Raw genomic sequence first — 20,738 nt, 5'->3', positions numbered from 1 at the left:
ACCAGCTAGGTGGTTTGTGACCACCTGGAGGGGTGGGATAGGGGGGGTGGGAGGGAGGGAGACGCCAGAGGGAGGAGATATAGGGATATAGGTATATGTATAGCTGGTTCACTTTGTTATACAGCAGAAACTAACACACCATTGTAAAGCAATTATACTCCAATAAAGATGTAAAAAAAAAAAAAAAAAAAAGAACAGACTTGCAAATAATTTCCCTGAATTGCAGTCTTGGTTATCTTACCCACCTTTACTGATAACATAAAAGCTATATCCCTTCCACCTACTCCCATCCCTGAGTTTGATCTTTTTTTTTAATATTAACTTTTTAGAATGGAAAATCTAAAATATATACTCGAGTAGGGAGACTAGTATAAACGCCCCCAAGTTCTCCCCATGCAGTCTTAACAGCTGTCAACCCATGGCCAATCTTGTTTCATTTGTACCCCTTCCTACTCCCACCCCCCAAATAATTTGGAAGTAAATCCCAAACACCACACCATTTCCTCTGTAAATATTTAGTACAGAGCTGTAAAAATCAAGGACTCAAAAAAAAAAAAAAAACCCACATATTATATCACTCCTAAAAAAGAAATAAATCCTTAATACTATCAAGTATTCAGTGATCAAGTTTCTGATTATCTCATTAATGTCATAAACTTTTTCCCAGTTCATTAAAAGCTCTATTTTAATGTGTTTTGTAAGTCAAGTATTTAATCATTCATTCACTCCTTCATTCATCCAGGTAATAGTATATTCATCAAGGACCAGTTATGAGCTAAGTTCTATTCCAGGCAAAGGGGTGACGGCAGTCAATGAGACAGACAAGGTCCCTGCCCTCAAGGGGAAGACAGTCATTGCACAAGTCACTGTGAGTGAGGTGAGTGTTCTGGAAAGAGAGGTACAGGTGCAAAAGGGCAGCATTAGACAAGAGAAGGCCACTCAGACCGGGAGCTCCAGAAGCTGCCCTGAGCGGGTGAGTCAATGAGATGAAGCTGGAGAAGTGCACAGGCCCAGAGAGGAGATCTCACTGAGCAGGGGCTGGGCTGATATTTAAACACCCTTGAGAGAGGATAGCATTTTGGCGGAGACAAAACTCACGAAAGGCCCCGTTCCAGGCAGAGGGGCTGCTATCAGTGCAGATGTGACGGCGTGGGGCCGTGTCAGGGGCTTGGGGAGCAGGGAGTGCTGGCAGGGCCTGGGGTAGGAATGGGGTGGAGGGGAGGCTGGGCTCAAGCACAGAGCGTCTTCAGGGTCACACTGCGGAGTTTGAACTTTGCCCTGTAATTGAGTGCGTGTCACCAAAGCTCTCGGCAAGAGGATGGGGTGGGAAGATCCGAGTTGGGGATCTGGAGGTCAGGACCTCAGGCCAGGAGCCCAGGGAGGGGCAGTGGTACAGGCAGAGGGCTGTGCCTCCAAAGGGGGGCTGTGGGTTTGAGGAGAAGGGGTGACATCCGTTCAGAGGAGGAGGCAGCTCTGGGATTGGGAGTGAGCAGGAAAGCAGGATGAGGGTGCCGCTGGATTTCCTACTTGAGTACCTGGGTGGACAGCGAGGCCACCAGTGAAGCCGGGGAGCATACAAGGAAGAGCAGGTTTCGGGGGGCACAAAGAGGATGGGCCTGGTCCCCCAGGAAGCCTGGAATTTGCCTTGGTACCCTGAGTACCCAGGAAGGTGGCTGGAATCCAGTGGCTTGGGAGTCCAGGTGGCAAGTGAAGACCTAGGAGAAGGCGAGGTATGCCCGGTTCTTACGGGGCTGCTTTGGGATCAGATGAAAAAGTTGATATACATGAAAGGCTCTACAAACTGTAAAGTGCTGTAAAATGTAAGGATTATTCTAATTAGGGCCCCTCATGCTGCAGCCTTCTAGAGAGACAGAAAGAGAGTAGATTGTGACCCTGGGGATCCCATGGACCCAGGGATCTGGGGTGGGGGGGCAGGAGTTCTCCTTGGGACTCCTGCCGGTTGCTGACACCCCAAATTCTGCCAGACATGGAGACGATAGGGTGAAAAACACCTGGAGCCATCACCATCCAGGCGGGCTCCTCCAGGGCAGGCACCTCACCAGGTTCCCTGGGACCAGCACAGTGCCTGGCACAGGACAAATCTGAAACAGAAGCAGCAGGAAGCAGCGCGGCCTGCAGGTGTAGCAGGAGCAGCCGAGCAGCTAGCAGCAGGGGCCCCTGCAGCCCCTGAGCCCGGCAGCGCCCGGCAGTGATCTGTTTCTTCCACTGACAGTTCCAGAAAGGTCTCCTGAGACAGAGAATAGCGCATGATCAATTTTACCTTTGGCCTCTTGTCTGCTTCCTACCTGGACTGATCCACCCCTGAGAGGCTGGCTCAACAGTCTTTGCTTCTATTTTATTTTTCAAAAGAGCAGGGCTCATCAACTTAGCTAGAAGTCAGTTTTCACTCGCTGGCCTTTTTTTAAAAGCCAAGGTTTAAGATAAAGTCAGGACTGCAGTTTTAACAATATTTTTTTTACCCCATTTAAGGATGTAAAAAGAGTCACACTCCCATCATGCTTCATTATATTCCCAGTGCCTGACACGGAGAAGGTGCTCTGCACAGCTCATGGCGCACTGAGATCACAAGCTCCTCCATCTGTCACAGAGGGGGAGGACCTAAGATGCAACCGCTGTTGAGATTGTGGCTGGTGCTGTCCTAGGCTCGAGGGGAAACATCACACTCTCTCTCTGCCTCAGTGCCTGGGTCTGAAAGATGAGAAACAGAGTCATCAGTTAGTTACGTGGCAAAATCATTTTGAGGCAGCACCTGGAAGGAAGTACAGATTTGAGCTGAGCCAGAGAGATGGAGTTTATAATCCCTGCCCTGTCCCTGCCTCTCAGATGAATCCCTCACCTAAGCCTGAGTTTCTACTGTGTCCCTGGGTGTTAACAGGGTGAGGGACAGGGAAATAAGTGAGTGGAGGTAAGAAATGATATCTGAATAAGATTTGTGGAAAACAACAGATGAGAGATAGATGGGGCCTCCATCTAGCTGAGAAGTGGGGGAAAAGGAAGCGACAGCCTCCCTGTGGGATGCCCGGCGACTCTACAGAACCCAAATCTGGATCTCTGAGTTGCTGGTGATCTTTGGAGAGCACACTGGTTAAGGAACTTAAGGAATAGCTGTTTTCCTGGACAACTCTTTTTCAATTGAATTTCTTCATTCTACTGCCCCATGAACTGTCATTATAAAATTGAATAGTATGTGTTCCTCACAGGGGGAAAAAGTGTTATTACAAGAGAGAATCACAAACAACTAAACAATAAAATCATTAGGGACATAGAAGATTTGACAACATCATCAACCACATTGTCCTAATTGGCATTTCTAGAACATTTCACCCCAAAACTGAAAAATACACATTCTTCTCATATGCACATGGAACACTTATCAAGACAGACCATATGCTGGGTAATTAAACAAGTCTCAATACATTTCAAAAGACTGACATCTTACAGAGTATATTCTCTGACCCCACTGGAATTCAATTAGAAATGAAAAACAATAAGAGATCTTTAAAAGCTCCAAATATTTGGAAATTAAACAATACACTTCTAAATAGCCTAAGGTCAAAGAGAAAACAAAAGCAAAATTATAAAACATTTCTAACTGGATGTTAATGAAAATACTACATATCAACATTTAGTTTTAAATACTTATAGCAGAAAAGAAAAATGCCTACAATCAATGATCTAGGTTTCTGCCTTAAGAAGCTGCTAAAAGAAAAGCAAAGTAGGGACTTCCCTGGTGGTGCAGTGGTTAAGAATCCGCCAGCCATGCAGGGGACACAGGTTCGAGCCCTGGTTCGGGAAGATCCCACATGCCACGGAGCAACTAAGCCTGTGCGCCACAACTACTGAGCCTGTGCTCTAGAGCCCACGCGCCACAACTACTGAGCCCGTGTGCCACAGCTACTGAAGCCCGCACGCCTACTAGAGCCTGTGCTCTGCAATGAGAGAGGCCACCGCGATAAGCCTGCGCACTGCAACAAAGAGTAGCCCTTGCTCACCGCAACTAGAGAAAGCCCGTGCACAGCAATGAAGACCCAACGCAGCCAAAGAAAAAAAGAAAAGAAAAGAAAATTAAACCCAAATCCTAAAAGCATTATGCTAAGTGTAATAAGCCAGGCACAAAAACCACATATAATATGATTCCATTTGTATGAAAAGGCCAGAATAGAAAAATCTATAGAGACAGAAAATGGATTAGTTGTTGCCAGGGGCTGGAAGGAAAGAATAGGAGAGTGACTGCTAATGAGTATGGGGTTTCATCTGAGGTGATGAAAATATTCTGGAATTAGTGATGATGGTTGCACAACCTTGTGAATATACTAAAACTCACTGAATCATACACTTTAAGTGGGTGAACTTTATGGTTTGTGAATTATGTTTCAATAAATTAAAATAAATGCAATCTAAAATATTAAATCCAAGGATAATAAAAGGAAAGAAATAGCAAACAAACAACAGAGAAAACTAACAAAGCCAAAAGTTTGTTCTTTAAAAATAAAATTAATAAAATAGGTAAAGTGTAGCAAGACTGAACAAGAAAACACAAATTACCAATATCAGGACTGAAAGAGGGGATATCGTTACATTAAAAGGAAACTGAGGGAATATTATGAATAATTTTATGTCAATAACTTTCTACAGCGCAGACGAAAGGAACAAACCCTTGAAAAACAACTGACCAAAACTGACACAAAAAGAAATGGAAAACCTAAAGAGCCCAGTATCTATTAAGGAAATCAAGTTTGTAATAACAATGATAATGATGATGATGTTAGACTCTCAGAAAATAGAGAAGGAAGAACACTTCATAATTCATTTTATGATACCATAATCTGATAAAGACCTTATACAAAAAGAAAATTAGAGCCCAATATCCCTCACGATCAAAGATGTAAAAATCCTTACCAAAATATTAGTCAGTTGAGTAGCAATATATGAAAGGGGTAACACATCGTGACAAGTGAGTTTTATCCCAGGAATGCAAGGTTAGTTTAAAATTGGAAAAATAATGACTGGCTAAAACTCCAGTACAATGTTGTATAAAACATGAGGTGGGAGTGGACAACCTTGCCTTGCTCATGATATAGATATAGAAATGGCCAATAAACACATGAAAATGTGACCAACATCATTAGTCACCAGAGAAATGAAACTCAAAAACCAAAATGAAATACGATATCACATGCACTGAAACGTAAAAGTCTGACAATAACCAAATGTTGGTGAGGATATAGAACATTTCTTTTACATTGTGGATGGGATTGTAAAATAGTATAATCACTTTGGAAAAGTGTTTGACAGTTTCTTCTAAAGTTAAACATACACCTATGCTATGAGCCAGTGATTCTGCTTTTAGGTATTTCCCCAAAAGGAATGAAATGATAGGTCGACAAAAAAAACTTTTGCAAGAATGTTCACAGCATCTTTACTAGCAACAGCCTGACAATGAAAGCAATCCCAAAAGTATGAACAAGAAGATGGATCAACAAGTTGCAGTCTATTCATACAACAGAAATTGCTCAACAATACAATTAAATGAATTACTGATATATACAAGAAGCCAGATACACAAAAGTACATTCTGTATGATTCCACCATTTACACAAAGTTTAAAATCAAGAGTTAAAAATCAGAGCAGTGGTTTACCTATGAGGGGTAGAGACTTATGGAAAGTGGGGGATGAGGGAACATCTTGAGGAATAGGAATGTTCTTTTTTTAAGTTTTATTTATTTATTTAATTTTGGCTGCATTGGGTCTTCTTTGCTGTGTGGGCTTTCTTTAGTTGCGGCGAGCAAGGGCTACTCTTCGTTGTGGTGCACGGACTTCTCATTGCGGTGGCTTCTCTTGCCGCAGAGCACAGGCTCTAGGTGCGCGGGCTTCAGTAGTTGTGACACGTGGGCCCAGTAGTTGTGGCTCGCAGGCTCTAGAGCGCAGGCTCAGTAGTTGTGGTGCATGGGCTTAGTTGCTCCGTGGCATGTGGGATCTTCCCCGACCAGGGCTTGAACCCGTGTTCCCTGCATTGGCAGGCGGATTCTTAACCACTGTGCCACCAGGGAAGCCCAGGAATGTTCTTGATTGACGTGTCTTGATTGTATGGTGGTTACACAAGTACAATATATGCATTTATCAAAACTCACTGAGTTGTGCACTTAAGATCTGTGAATGTAAATTTTACCTGGTTAAAAAAAGAGCTAATCATACGTAAAATAACTAAACTTTGAAAAATATTATACAAGATGAGGTAGAAAATTGTTCCTGATTATATACCACTAAAAATAAGCTACAAAATGTGATCCGTAATAGAGGAAACCATTTTTATATTTAAGACACAACTTAAATGTCAAAAGAAAAAACAGGACTCTTTAGTAGAATAATAACCATCTTTTAATTGGATAATGAGCTATGTACCAGGTGTATAAGCACTATCGTTTTCTCCATTTTATGGATGAGGAAACTAACACAAAGACCAGTTAACTTCTTCAAGAGCACAGGGCCAGCAAGTGATAGAGCTGGGCTTTGAACTCAAGCAGCCTGGCGCACAAGCCTTAACCACTGTCCCGTGGCCCCTTGTGCTTGTAAGGGGCTTGATGCTTTACTCAGACTTTCACAGAAGCAGTCTCTTGCTGACCCTCACAGTGGTTCCAGGATGTAGGCTCGTCCAGGATAATTGCCGCCAGTTTAGAGATGATGACTCTGAGACCCCGGGGATTGAATAGCCAGCTCCAGGCCTCCCAGCCTGAGCCGCAGCATCAGGCCCCAAACCTGACGAAGCCTGGCTTTTTTTCTGCACACAGGGATGCCTGGGCCCTGCTTCCCCACACTTGTGGGAGTAACTGGCCTTCGAAAAGGAACAGGCTGATTGGAACCCGGGGGGGAGTGAAAACTGCAGGGCCACCCTCTTGAGGTGCTGTGGAGGAACAAGGGGAGAGCAGATGCTGGGGACGTCACAGCACTGCAGCCGGGGACAGGTGATCGCCAGGCCACCCTCCATACAGGCCATCCCAGGCACTGCAGACAGTGAGGTCTGGCTAATGTTAAATAACGCAAAGAAATAATCGTGACGGGTCTGAGTCACAAGCAGGGTGCTTTGCGCTATTTCTCAGCTCACACTAGGAAAAGAGTAATGTCAGGTACTGATACAGCCCAGAGGGCTAGGTCCTGGGCAAAACCATCATGTCCCTGAAGCTTGTCCTCAGGACACTGTGTTTCCCCTTAATGGTCCACTCCCCCCACCCTGTGCCCTCTTAGGACCGCCCCCCCAGTCCAGATCTTCCTTCGGGGGGCTGCTCCCCGAGGGGAGGCACTTTTCATTCTTCCCTTCACCATCAGAACACACTTGTCCTGTGTCCCACTCCTTCCGGGCTCCATTCTCTGCTTCATCCTTTCAAACCTTTGCTCACACCTTTCTCTGCCTGATGTCCCGTCATCTCTCTCTCTTCCCCCCAGTGTCTCTGCATTTCTAGATTCCGTCCGAACTTCCAGTGTAAATGCCCATGGCTCTATAACACCTTCTTTGATCTGCTAATTTGAGGTCACTTCTCTTTTTCCTGTGTTCTCAATTTATTTCTACTTTTTTTGCTTGCCAGCGACCAAATTTTGCCTTATGTACTAGCCTTTTTACATGGCTGACCTGTCCCCCTTCTGGATCGTAATAAGGTTCGTCAGGCAGCATCCCGATTCTAATTATCTTTGTACAACTGCTGGCCCACCGTCCTCCACGGCCAAATGGCTGTGCTGACCCAGCAGAATTAGAAGACCCTCTCGTGTGTGGGAATGAACGGATGCACACTGGCTCACGGCCCAGTCCCTATACGCCTGCCAGTTCCCAAGGTCTGGCTCTAGCAAGGTAAACTGTCTGGAAGAGAGAGCTGTTTGGTGCAGATGGGGACGTTTTGTGCCCTTAAGTCACATCACATGAAGGCTAGCACTCCGTCCTGCATTACGAGACAAGAACATCATTTAGGGGAGTAGTAGCCGTATGGATATTGTAAAACGGCAAACAACACACAACTGACTTCGATTAGGCTTTGGATTTCTGGACCCCTCCATTTGGGTATATCTGATGTCATGGCACTTATTACAGTGTGATCACAGAGTCTGCTATTCAAACTTCATTTATTGACTCAAGGAGGATTTTATTTCAGACCAAAGAGCTCAGCTATCCCGTGAGCCTCCGAAGGAACGAAGGATACTGTTCAATTTTCCCCACTTAATCTCCTGCTCAGTCTATCCACAAAAGCCTCTCCACAGCGGGGAACAGGCTGTTCCCTTTCTCTCAAGACTTATTCTCAATCTCAGTGGCAACAAAGGTGATTGGATATTGGGATTTTAAATGGTTTTGTCTGAAAGTCATTTAATATGGAGCTGAAATGTCAACAAGACTGGTATTGAATAGAGTAGATGTTACGTGGAAACGAACTTGAAACGAGAGATGGGGTGAGTAATCCCCACTGATAACTTGGAAGGGGTGACAGAGGTCCCCTGGCTCTGCCCTAATGAATAGAAAAGGACCACTGGAATGATCCCTGTCACTGTTGGTGCAGATCCTCCTAAAAAGCGGCTGTCCGAAAATGCTTAAGGACATTCTGTTTTCTTACTAAGTTGTCCTTTCCACAGTTCTGTGCCATTGATTTGAATTTTTTTTTCAGCAACCCTTTTTTTTTTTAATATCTAGAGGTAAAATTTAGCTCATCCTCTTTGACAATATTCACCACATTTAAATCCCCAGGGCCTGAGGCAATGAGGTTTTACTGCTTTTCAGAACAGAGCCCTGATGTATAAATTTTGCAGTGGCTGATTTCACACTATTTTACATCTTTTCCAACAAGGCTATAGGAAATACACAAGCAGGGGAAGGTTTGAGCTCCAGTGGCTTCATGCATATTTGAACCCTGTGATACCACCTTGGACTGTCCCTCCCTCCCTCCCCTCTGGCTGGGTTGCTCAGTTTCACTCCGGGAAGTGCTTGAACACAGCCATATCCAGGCTCATTACCGTTTTCCAGGATGAAAGGGCCTTTGATTATTCAAGCTTTCCTTGGGGAAGCCCCAGTGCACAGATATGCTCACCTGATTCTCAATTTGTATTGCATGTTGCCTGTGGGAAAAACTAAAAGAGGCTCAGGCACCATCCCTCATGCTTTCCTCTCCTCCCCTGGCTGCCTTGGGATTTGTCATTGAGATTTTTCTTTTTAGTTTTTTGTTTTGTTTTGTTTTGTCCCTGGCTAGTGCTAAAGAATCTTTCTTTCCCATCTGACTACTCCACATCTATTTTCTGTGTCTCTAGCTTTCGCTTTATAGCTTCTTCCTCATTATCTTGGTTGCACCCCCTCCGCATGTGCCCCCATCCTCCAAATACACACACACACACACACACACACACACACACACACACACACACCCCCTTCCTCAGACCATCCACCTGACTCTGGCATCAAACCCCTGGCCGCCTCCTTGTCAGCTTCATACTGAACTAGGACTTGCTTCTAAATTCTAAAAACCAGGCAAGCCCTGGATATCCCTGCACCAACCCTCTTATTATACAGGTGAGGCCACCAAGGCCAGAGGAGAGCAGTGGTTCCCAGGGGGATGGAGCCCCATCACCAAGGAGCATCAGAGGGGACTCACTCCAATGCCTCCGTGGCCAGGCGCTGGTCCTGCCAGATCTCCCGGTGTTTCCAGGGGGAGAAGAGCACCCCGTACTCCCCCACCCCTCTCCTGGGTCCCCAGCCTGCCCGCCAGTGACAACCCAAACTAACCCTCAGAATGAGACTGAGTTCAACCTGGAGGTAGCCCTTCAGTGAATGGTCCATTGGTTTAGGCTGGTGGGGATATAAAAGCATTCTTTTTTCAATTTCAAAAGTGAAGCACAGTCATTGAAAAATGTCGAACGCAAGTGTATACAATAACAAAATCAAAGCATGCTGCTTTCAATATCTTCTCACTCTCCCTGTCCACTGATAGCCACTTCTAAATGGTTCAAGATCTTTGTCCATTCATATAGAAAAGAATTGAATTTGGGAGCTTTTAAATAAACGGCTTACAGTCCAGGGAGTTCTGACTATAATTTCCTCTTTTCCCACCAGGGCAATCCTTCTACTCCCGGGTCCTGGAGAACTGTGAGGCTGTGGCTGACTTCGAAGAGGTAGGATGCCCTTGGGGCAGCACAAGCCCAGAGGGGAACCAGCAACTCCCCGCCTACTGGGGGCGTGCTGCTCCCACACCCTGGGGGGCAGCCTGCCCAGAGCTCCTTGCTTCCTGGGAGGAGGCAGTGGTGGGAGCTGGGGAGGAACCTTCCCGTCCCCTCCACCCAGGACCCCTCTCAGGAACCTCTGTAGAGGAGAGCCCCGTGCAGAGCGTCTGGCACCGAGAAGGGCCAGCTGGGCCCATCCAACAGGCCTGGAGGGGCTTCCCTGTTCCCTGGGCACACGGAGGGCCAGGCTAACCCACCTTCCAACAGATACAATCGCACACGGACCTCATCCCTTCCTCTCCAAGAGCTAGTGGGCTACCTCTCCCACTGTGGCTCTGCAGGAAGCTTTTTTGTTCTTTGGAACCTCAGCCTCAGAGGGTTGAGAAACTCATTTGCCTCCGTTTATGGCACGTTGTCTCATTGGTCCCTACAAGGTCCCCTCTTGTTTTTCAGTGTGTAGGTAGGGATGGATGGATGCACGCCTTCTCTTTTATCTCTGTATTCTTTCCCTCCATAGACAACCATTCGAATGTGTTTAACGTGTGTATCTTTTGATTTCCTGTGTGTTCTTACAAAATTGGTATTGTTATCTCGTAAGCATATAATTTATGTTTACCTACACGGTGTCATGTTAAATATTTCCTTTTGTTTCAGTGAGCACCATTTTTAAATCCCATCCATTGCTATGCTAATCTGTTGTTTCTACAGTACTCTATGGGACACACCCAACACACATTAGGTTGACCAACCATCCTGGGGCTTGCCTGAGATTTAGGGGGTTCCTGGGACACAGATTTTCAGGGGCTAAAAGCAGAAAAGTCATGGTAAACCCAGGGTGAGTTAATCACCCTACCCATTTCGCCTGTGCACCCACCGACCATGAGGAACTCCTAGCTTGCCTCCAACTCCCCACCACCAGAGATGCTATGGATATTCTTATGCATATGCCCTTTGGGCTTGTGTAAGTATTTCTCTGGGATATACACCAGGGCCAGGAACTGCCAGCTCATAGGCCATGCATACACTTAATTTGACCCAGGACTGTCATGGTTGACACTAGCAGTGCCCGTTTTCCACATCCTCATGTACACCTGGTGTTATACATCTCTCTGATTCTCACCAGGCTAACAATGATACCTCATTGTTGTTTTAAAGATACATTTAAAGGTTCCTCTTCTTTAAACTGCCCGTCCATATTCTTGGCCCTTTTTTCCTATTGTTATAGCCGTCTTTTCTTTTTTTTTTTGCGGTACGCGGGCCTCTCACTCTTGTGGCCTCTCCCGTTGCGGAGCACAGGCTCCGGATGCGCAGGCTCAGCGGCCACGGCTCACGGGCCTAGACGCTCCGCGGCATGTGGGATCTTCCCGGCACCGGGGCACGAATCCGTGTCCCCCGCGTCGGCAGGCGGACTCTCAACCACTGCGCCACCAGGGGAGCCCGACAGTGTATTATTTTTAATACACAGATTCAATTGGCAAATAATTTTATTTAGGATTTTGGCCGCTATGTTCATAAAATTTTCATAATTCAATAATACATAAAATTTTCTGGAACTATACGCAGAAGATAGAAATTTACCTTGACATTTTGGAAGAATCAAATGTAAAAACATGGAAGTCTGGACAGTTTGGGGAGGGGAGTTCTTTGACTCCCTTTTCACTTTCTGTATGTCTTCTTGAACCAATTTTGGATTTTTACATTTTTCTAGGCATTTTTACATTTCATCTGGGTTTTCAAATTTATTAGTTCACATTTGATCATACTGTTTTAAGATTGTTTTAAAATCTTTTTTGTGCCTAAAGTTATTTCCCCCTTTTTACTCCATATTTCATTGATTTGTATCTTCTCTCTGTTTTTCTTGGTCAGTCTTGCTAAAGATTTGTTTATCTTATTAGTCTTTGTAAAGAACCAGCTTTTGGCTTCATTAATCTCCCCTATTGTGGCTCTCCATTTCACTGATTTCTGCCCTTTTCTTAATTGTTTCCATTCTGTCTGTTTATTTTATTCTACTCTATGGCTCTTTTCCTAACTTCTTGAGTGCTAAGCCTATTATTATTTATTTATTTTTTTTTTTGTGTGTGTGGTATGCGGGCCTTCCTCTGTTGTGGCCTCTCCCGTTGCGGAGCACAGGCTCCGGACGCGCAGGCTCAGCGGCCATGGCTCACGGGCCCAGCCGCTCCGCGGCATGTGGGATCCTCCCATACCGGGGCACCAACCCGGTTCCCCTGCATCGGCAGGCGGACGCGCAACCACTGCGCCACCAGGGAAGCCCCTAAGCCTATTATTTTTAACTTTTCTTGTTTCTTAATAAATGTATTTGAAGATGTAAATTTTGCTCTTTATGCAGTTTTAACTGTATCCTACAAATGTTTATATATAATGTTTTCACTATTATTCAGGTTTAAACTTTTCTTACATTCCTTTATGATTTTCTTTTAAACCCAAGAGTTATACAATAATATGTTATTTAGTTTCCAAATACATGTATGAAATTATAGCTCCTTATTTTATTCATTTCTAGTTTTATTGCATTATGTCAAAGAACAGAGTCTGTATGGTATGGATCCTTTGGAATTTCCTGAGACTTCTCTTATGACCTAATTCATGGTCATAAATGCTCCCTCTGCTTAAAAGGAATTTGTTTAGTGTGGGGTTCTGTCTGTAGCTCAATATAAGCTTGATATCTTATAAGCTCAAGCTTATTTTTATATTATTTAATTCTTCAAATGTTCTGTTTATTTTTTTCTGCTTGATCTATCAGTTTCAATAATGACTGTAATAAAATCTACTGCTACAATTGTTGATTTATATATTTCTCCCTGCAGTTCTGTCAGTTGTTGCTTGATGTGTTTTGAAACTGTTACTAGTTGCCTTTATGTTCATTATGGCTATATCATCTTGCTTATTTTTCCCTCAACCGGCACTTAATATCCTTCTTTGTCTCTTATGTTGTTTTTTGCATTAATTTCCATTTTGTCAGATATTAAGATTGCTATCTCGGCCAATTTTGGTTCGTTTGCCTGGTATATCTGTTTCGATCCTTTTAATTTCTTGGTATATCTTTTTTCATGTTCTTATCTTCAATAATTCTGTTTTTAAAATCAAGTGTGTCTTCTTAGGGCATGGATTATTAGGTCTTGTTTTCTTACCCAATGTGAGAGTCTCTCTGTTTTAATTGATTAGTTTTACCCATTTACCTCTACTGTAATTGCTATTATTATAAGGCTTATTTCTACCACCATCTTATTTTATATTTTCCATTTACTGTACTTTCTGCTTCTTTCTTTTTTTTTTCCCTATTTTCCAGCTTTCAGTTGGATAGATTGAGTTTCTTTTGTTAGTTAAAAAGCTATGTATTCTGTTTTTGTTTTCAAGGTAGGTAGTCAGCCTTCCATACTTATGTTTATGTTCTCCTATTGAGAGCTCAAATGAATAAGTAATTATAATTTCTCCTAACATGACAAGTACCTTAATAGTCTCTTGTGCCTCTTTGATTTCCCCACCTCAGCCCACATCCTCATGCTGATATTGACTAGATTAGAATTTTAATTCTAGGTTCTTATGAAGGTGTGTTCTCTTTTTCCTTTATTTGTCCTAGCCTTCTTTGTTCTTTTTAAAGACAGCAATGGTCTTTACCAAGATACTTAATCACCTTTATTTCTCATATCTCTTGAAGCATCTCTTGGAATTGTTTTTCTTCTTATTTGAGTACCTCCTCCAAAAGTATTTTTCATTTGAAACTTTATGTAGCAATCCTTCTAAAGCTTTGTAAATCTGAGAATGTGTTTCTTATTTCTTCAAATTTGAATGAGAGTTTCATCAGATATAAAATTATAAGCTCAAAGTTCTTTCCTTCACAGCTTCAAATATAAGTCCTTTATCTTTGATATTCTTAAATTTTATTATATTGTGTCTAATTGTGGGTTTCCTGGTCTTTCCTTTTTTGCCCTATTTTGTGAGCTCTTTCAAATCTAAGGCCTTTCATCTTTCATTTATTATAGAAAATTCTATCTCCATTATTTTTTTCAAACATTCAGTTTTTATATTGTTCTTGCCTCTGCAACTCCTATGATCAGATGTCAGTACTACTTCTAGCTGCCATTTCTTAGCTATCCTGCTTTTTGTTGATTAATCCTTTGCTGCTGTCTTCTGAGGGAGTTCTTCAAATTGATCTTCCAATTAACTAATTTGTTCTTTTTTCTTATGATTCCTTGAACTTGTTTTATATTGCTGATACATGGTTATATGGTCCATTCGTTCTAATGATCCTGTTCCAGTTGGTGTATACAGTTCAGTCTGTTGTCTTTTTTTTAATAGGAGAGATACTCTCCCAGTCTCTTTACTTTGCCCTGTTTGAGCTCCCCTGGTATCAGCTACTCTGTCTGGTAATGAGTACTGAGCAACCATCGAAGGCTGCTGTGTCAGCCTCTAGGGGCTGAAGGGGGGGGCGTGACCACGAGGGGGGCCCAGTCACCACAGAAAGAGAGTCAGGGTCTCATCTCTAAGCCTTAAAGGCGAGACATGGTTAACAGAAAACATTCGAGATTTTTAACAAACTAGCTCTGGGGGTTCAATGAGACAAAGTATGAGGCAGCTGGTTTATCAGCATCTATTTTTATTAAACCTCATCCCAGTAGGGTTTTTGTCACAGTTTTATCAGTAAAGGAGCAGGCAACCATTGCCCCAAGGCAGTGCCAGGGAGTGATGAGAGCAGAACTTGCAAAGATTTCCTCCAACCTGTTCTCCCGCTGTGCTTCCACTCACCCCTCCCCGACAAGCTGAGCAGCCGCCCTACTCCCCAGCTCATGTCAGTTCACACAGCCTTTGGTTCCCCTGGGTTTCTCATACCTGCTTGCATGTTTGTTTGTTACTTCCTAGGATCCATATTCCCCTCTTGCTTCTGTAGTTCCTACGGGGTTGACTTCAGGGTGAGAGGCAGCAGAGTCCTAAGTCACCATCTTGGCACAAAGCCACAGCTCTGCTTGACCCCAGAAGAGCTTACCCCAACTTTCCTGGGCCTTGCCCCTCACGTCTAGCTCTGTCTGGGCTGGAAAGGGCCTCATGACAGCCTGTTCCCTTTGAGGCTAGCACTTAGCTGACCAGCCTCCAGGGGCCACTGAGAACTGCTGTCTCCTCCTCATTCTGGACCCATCCCACATGGTACAGATGTGTCCGTAGGACCAGAGCTGTAGGCACAGGGGAGCAAGGCCTCAACCTTCTCACCTGGGCTCAGGTCACCACTGACCATCACAGCCCCCAAGCTGTACCCTCCCCGGTGAGAGTTCTGTTCTTGCCTTCTCCGCCTCCTGGCTGTATGACTTTCAGCCTCAGTTTCTAAGCCTCAGCTACCACACTTGTCAAATGGGGCAGGCGATGGGTATGAAGTCTCTTTGTAAAACCATGAACAAAATGAGAGATTGTCGTGACAATGGAACCATTGCCGGTACTAAGCCTGGTGTCTCAGCCTCAGATGAGCCCCACCGCACAACCTGCCTGTTCCTTCCCCTCCACACCACCTCCTCAGTCAGGGCCCCGAGCTGGAGGGCCTGCCCGGGTCAGGATGCAGGCCGCCTGGCTCAATCGCTCAGCCCTGCCTCCCTGGGCGTCTGCCCCCAATCAGCCAGGCACAGCATTGACTCCCTCCTTCTCACCAAGTATCCCAGGAGACATGTCCACCCAGACCTCCAGCCCGTGAGCAACCTGATGCCCCTTATAAGGGCACTGTCACTCTTTTCCATTAACTGCACCCTGGGACACCTGAGCCATGGGTATACATGACATTCCAAGTTAATCACCGTGTCCTTCCTCTTCCCAGTGCAGCCCAGCACGGGGCAGGGGGAGAGTCAGTCCTGCCGCCCCGAGCACGGGACCGCGTTCTGAGCACCTGATGTGTGCCAGGCCCAGGCAGAGATGCCCCAGAGGGAGAGGCAGGTGCAACAATACACAAGGATCCCTGCAGGATCTTGGGCACAGGGAGCCTCCGGGTCAGTGCAGAGAGACCAGCAAGGGGTGGAAGCCAGGGAGTTATGGGCAAAAAGCACATGCCAGGATCGGAGAGCAGCCGTGAGGTGGGGAGAAGTAGCTCCCACCCGGGGAAATTTATACACACATGGGCACCTGGTGAAATGGGGCAAGGATGCTAAGTGACCTGCAGTGTTCAGGCCCTCCCACGGGACACGGACTTGCCCGTCACTTGCCCTCTGGGCAGCCCCATGGGAAGATCATGGCAGCAGTTTCCCACAGCAGCACCATGCTGCGTCCTGAGCAAGGCCTCTTCCATCCAGTCACCACAGCAACTACAGTGATGAAACTCGGGCTCAGAGACTACGTATCCTTCTCCAGGTGACAGCTGTAAGTGGCAAAGCCAGGGTTCTTAGGTACTAAGCCCCCTCTGGATGCAGCAGTAGAAAGCTGCTTGGCCTGACCCCCGCCACTCCTGCGAGGTCTTGCTGGGGTCTCTCCACACCCCTATCTCCATGTCTCCTTCTAAGAAGCAGCTTGCAGCCTGGCTTCCACTGGTCAGCAGGGTACACCCCACAAAGCAGTGGAGGCAACCGTCCCACCTCCTGCTCAAGAAGGGCCTGGGGAACTCTCCAAAGACAGTCTGGAACTGCACGCATACTTATACCTGTCTCCCCAGCCTCAGGTGGACAAGTCCTAAACTTTCCTGGCTGGCTCCTGAAAGAACCAGCCTGTCAGTGGTTCCAGAATAAGCTTGGAAAAGAAACCTCAGCTGCCCCTTACAAAACCTCCAAAGGTCTCCTAGCTTCCCAGCAAGTCTCTTTTCTCACCCTTACTGTGCCCAGGGCCTTTGGGAACCAGCTCAGTGAGATACAAAGCACATTGGCCTGGGAGTCACGAGACCTGGGCTACAGTCCCCACTGAGGTGTAAATGAACTCTGTGCCCTTGGGTTGGCCACTCAGCCTCTCCAGGCCTCAGATTCCCCTTCTGAAAAATGGGGAATCCTTGCTCTGTCTGTCTCACAGAAATGTTGCATGGCTGAAAATGAAATAAAAGACAAGAAAACGAACGTCTCTCCCTCCTCTACTCAGACAAGGGTGGGAGGGGCCGCTGCAGGCGGGTGGGCCGAGGAACCTGAGGCGGTGGGGGGTGGACATGGCAGAAAGACAGCTCTCTGCACAACAGTGGTGGAAACAGAGCCTGGACCTGGTGTCTCCTTTCCCAGAGGCTGGAACCTGAGATCCCGCATTTAACCTACAACTATGGAGAAGCTAACGAGAGAGAGAGAGAGAGAGAGAGAGAGAGAGAGAGAGAGAGAGAGAGAGAGACAGAGACAGAGACAGAGACAGAGACAGAGAGAGAGAGAGAGACAGCGAGACAGAGACGGAGAGAGACAGCCTTCGTGCCAGGCCAACAGCCAGCAGAGGCCCCCGGTGGTGGGGTGGGGGCATGGCCACACCCAGCCTACTCCAAGCCAGCTTGGTTTGGCCTTAACCAGGCTCTTGTGGACCAGACCTCCCAGCAGAGGCCAGAATAACAATAGTAATTGTAGGAATAAGAGCAGCTGCGAGGTACTGAGTGCTTGGTCCACAGCAGGACGGGCTGAGAGCTTACGCAAGCCTCATAACTCACTGCAACGCACTGGGTGGGCACCACCCCAGGCAATGAGTAGCGCATCAGGGTTTGAACCCTAGTCTAATTCCAGAGCCTACGGCCACTTGCAAAGCGGACAAGGCTCAGTCCTGCCCTCAAGGGGCTCAGTCCAGTGGGGAGATGGACCCAGAGCAGGAAAGATGGACTCTGGGCCTTCGGAGCCCAGAGGAGGGAGAGGTCATCAGCCTGGGCGGTAGAGGGTCAGAGCTCATCTTCCCACTTCACTTGTACCTGGAAGACATGGGCTGTGAGCCACATGGGTCAGAAACATACCTGTCTGGTTCATGAATGGCCTGGCACCCAGCACAGGGCTCAGGGAAATATTGCTGAGTGAAAGAATGAACAAAGGAAAAATCCCAATTTGCGTCTTGGGTCTTTAACTTCCCAAGACAGTCTCTTTCCATTGCACCCTAAAGCTTTGCAACACATCCTAAAATTTTCCCCCCAAAATTTAGAGGGCTGTCTCTTTAAGGACATTGCCTTGCTGATTTAGGATGGGTTCAAACCCAGTTGATGAAGTCCAGGATAACCCAGGTCATTCTCCAGCCTGCATCAGGGAAACCTTTCCGTGGAGTCTTAGATAGCTGGGGCTGATAGGATGCGGAACTCCGCCATCCTGGCCAGCAGCTGCCAGGTCACGGCCAAGCTTAGAGCTGGTGAACTGGGTCACAGCCCCACACTCCCGGTGCTCCTGACACCCCCTTCAGACAGAGATCCTCTTCCCTCCCCCTGCCCCTAATGCTTGCCACCGTGCTCTGTCAGTGTTCCTACCCCAGGCTGCAATTTCAGGTCTGTGTCTGTCTTCAGAACTACCCAGAGAGTAGCTCCTGAGAGACACCCCTGCCTCCCCACAGAGAGCCCGGCACACAGGAAGTGCCCAGCAAACATAGGAGGTGCTCAGCAAACGTGTGCTCCTGCGTGGGGCTTGCTGGCTCCTGACAACTTGAGTAGCTATCTTTGGCTCAGCTACTGCCTGAGTCCCCTGGCATGTTTGGAGGCTGACACGGGGTGGGATCCTAGATGATGTGCGGGCTCCCTTGGCCCGATCGCTAGGCCACTGATTTCAGGGCATCTCCAGAGGCAGAAGACACAACCCTCAGCTGCTGTGGCTACAGGAAGAGAATCATGCTGGTGCTGCCTCAGGCTGGAGAGAGGCCCTCTGTCCCCAGCAGCCCCCTGCAATCCATCCCCAAGGATGCCAGACCTTGCCCCGGCTCCTGGAAATAATAGCAATGCAGTAGAATTCACTGTAATAAAGCGCCATGTTGATCAGGCTCTTGCTTGCGCCGGGTTCTGCGCTAGTGCTTCACCAGCCTCGCGATAACCCCAAGAAGCAGTACTGTGACGTCACCCTCGCTTTCCAGAGGAGGAGGAGGAGGTGTGGAGAGGGGAATTAGCTCGGCCTCGCCCTCAGGCCAGCAAGGAGCAGCACTGCAGTCGAGGCAACCATTTGAGGCCCATTTGCTGAGTGCGTACCATGTGGCAGGCCCCGGGCTGGGTGCAGGGTGACCCCAGTAAACGAGACAAGAGTGGGCCTGTCGGCTCTGCTCAGGCTCCGAACTGCTGAGTGAGACAGGCAAGCTATCCCAGGAGTTCGGGGGACAGCGGGAAGGGAGAGGGCTGGTATGTGGAGAGGCAAGGGCCAGGCAGGGAGCCAGCTCTGCCACTGATGACAGGCCTCCCTGACATGCGGCTGACTCCAAGAGAGAGGCACAGATGGCACGGGGGACTGTCACAGTCATCTAGGGCTGCGTAACAAACCACCCCAAAGCTCACTGGCAAATTATCAACATTTTCGTGTTTCTCATGCTTCTGTGGGTTGGCTGGGCTCGACTGAGGCTTCTTCCTGGAAATGCTAAATGTGCTCCCTCAGCCGAAAAATTTCTGAAAGGGCGCCCCCGGGTGGGCTTCCTCTGGAGTCTCATCCCCAGTCAGGGCCCCCCCAGGTGCCCCTCCCAGCCCTTGCTGACTCCCCTCCTCTCTGCTCAGCAAACTGGTCCACGACGGTGGCCTTCTTATCCTGTCGGCCCTGGTGACCCAGTACACTGCACCCCGACCGCTGGGCAAGTCAGGGCCTGGCGATGGGCAAGGAGAGACCACAAGCCGCTTCCCTCTCTGGGCCCCTTTTCCTCGAAAGGACTTCGTGTTTCCCGGTTCCTTTGTGTTCACCTAATTACGTCACTCTTCAACACCACCCTCCTCTAACTGTGCCATTTCCACGGCTCCTTTTTCTCCTACTCCTTCCCTCCTTCAAGTGCCAAAATCCCATGCACAGACCCTCAGGTGGCTCAAATACCCCTTTCCCCTTGGTTCTAAGAAAACCAAAACCTCGGTGCTCCCCCCCCAGACCCTCCTCCCTCTGCACGGTGGCTAATTAGTTCGCCCTTCGCACGCTAGTTTATTTCCCTTCAGCCCGATAATGGCAACTCCGTTAAGAAAACCATACCCTTGCTGAGCTGGAGACCTCCAGTTGGCAGGAACAGAGCAGCTTAACGGGGCCTGTGGGTGGCCAGGCTGCCTGCCAGGCTCCCCTCCCCGCCTTCTTCCTTCTGTGTCCAAGGCCTCCAAAGGCCCCCCACCCCACGCCCCTCTCAAAGCCCTCTGCCTCCCCACCCCAGCCCCCCCTCCCTCCTCTGCTTCTTCGTCCCTCACCTGCCCGCTCCAGCTGACCGTGGAGGTGTCAGGGTCCTCCCTGGGCCTTGGCCAGCCCCAGAGAGAGGGGACGTGAAGGCCATGACAGGCCCTGCCCGCACTCGGCCGTGATCCGCCAGGCTGGCTCGGTGCTCCCCCAGCCCCCAAGTCCTCAGTGGAGAGTGAAGAATTGCTCTGAGGCAGCACGCTTGCCGGGTGGGCCCTCAGAAGCCTCCCCAGCACCTGCTGGGCCACTAAAAACAGCATCCTGTTACTTCCCTGAAC

At 47.5% G+C, this 20,738-nt stretch overlaps 1 protein-coding gene across 3 annotated transcripts in view; it reads left to right on the top strand.

The window, feature by feature from the left end:
• OTOF (otoferlin) overlaps positions 1–20,738 on the top strand; it is a 94,263-nt gene that overhangs the window by 6,519 nt on the left and 67,006 nt on the right. For all 3 annotated transcript variants that reach the window (XM_007108422.4, XM_007108420.4, XM_007108421.4), the window contains exon 2: positions 10,101–10,159. In XM_007108422.4, the coding sequence (XP_007108484.1) occupies positions 10,101–10,159 (59 nt within the window). The remainder of the gene's footprint in view (positions 1–10,100; positions 10,160–20,738) is intronic.

This window comes from Physeter macrocephalus, chromosome 12, assembly GCF_002837175.3.
Source record: "Physeter macrocephalus isolate SW-GA chromosome 12, ASM283717v5, whole genome shotgun sequence".
NCBI classification, from domain to species: domain Eukaryota; kingdom Metazoa; phylum Chordata; class Mammalia; order Artiodactyla; family Physeteridae; genus Physeter; species Physeter macrocephalus.
The sequence above is the reverse complement of the archived record's forward strand: the minus strand, read 5'-3'. Positions and strand labels throughout refer to the sequence as shown.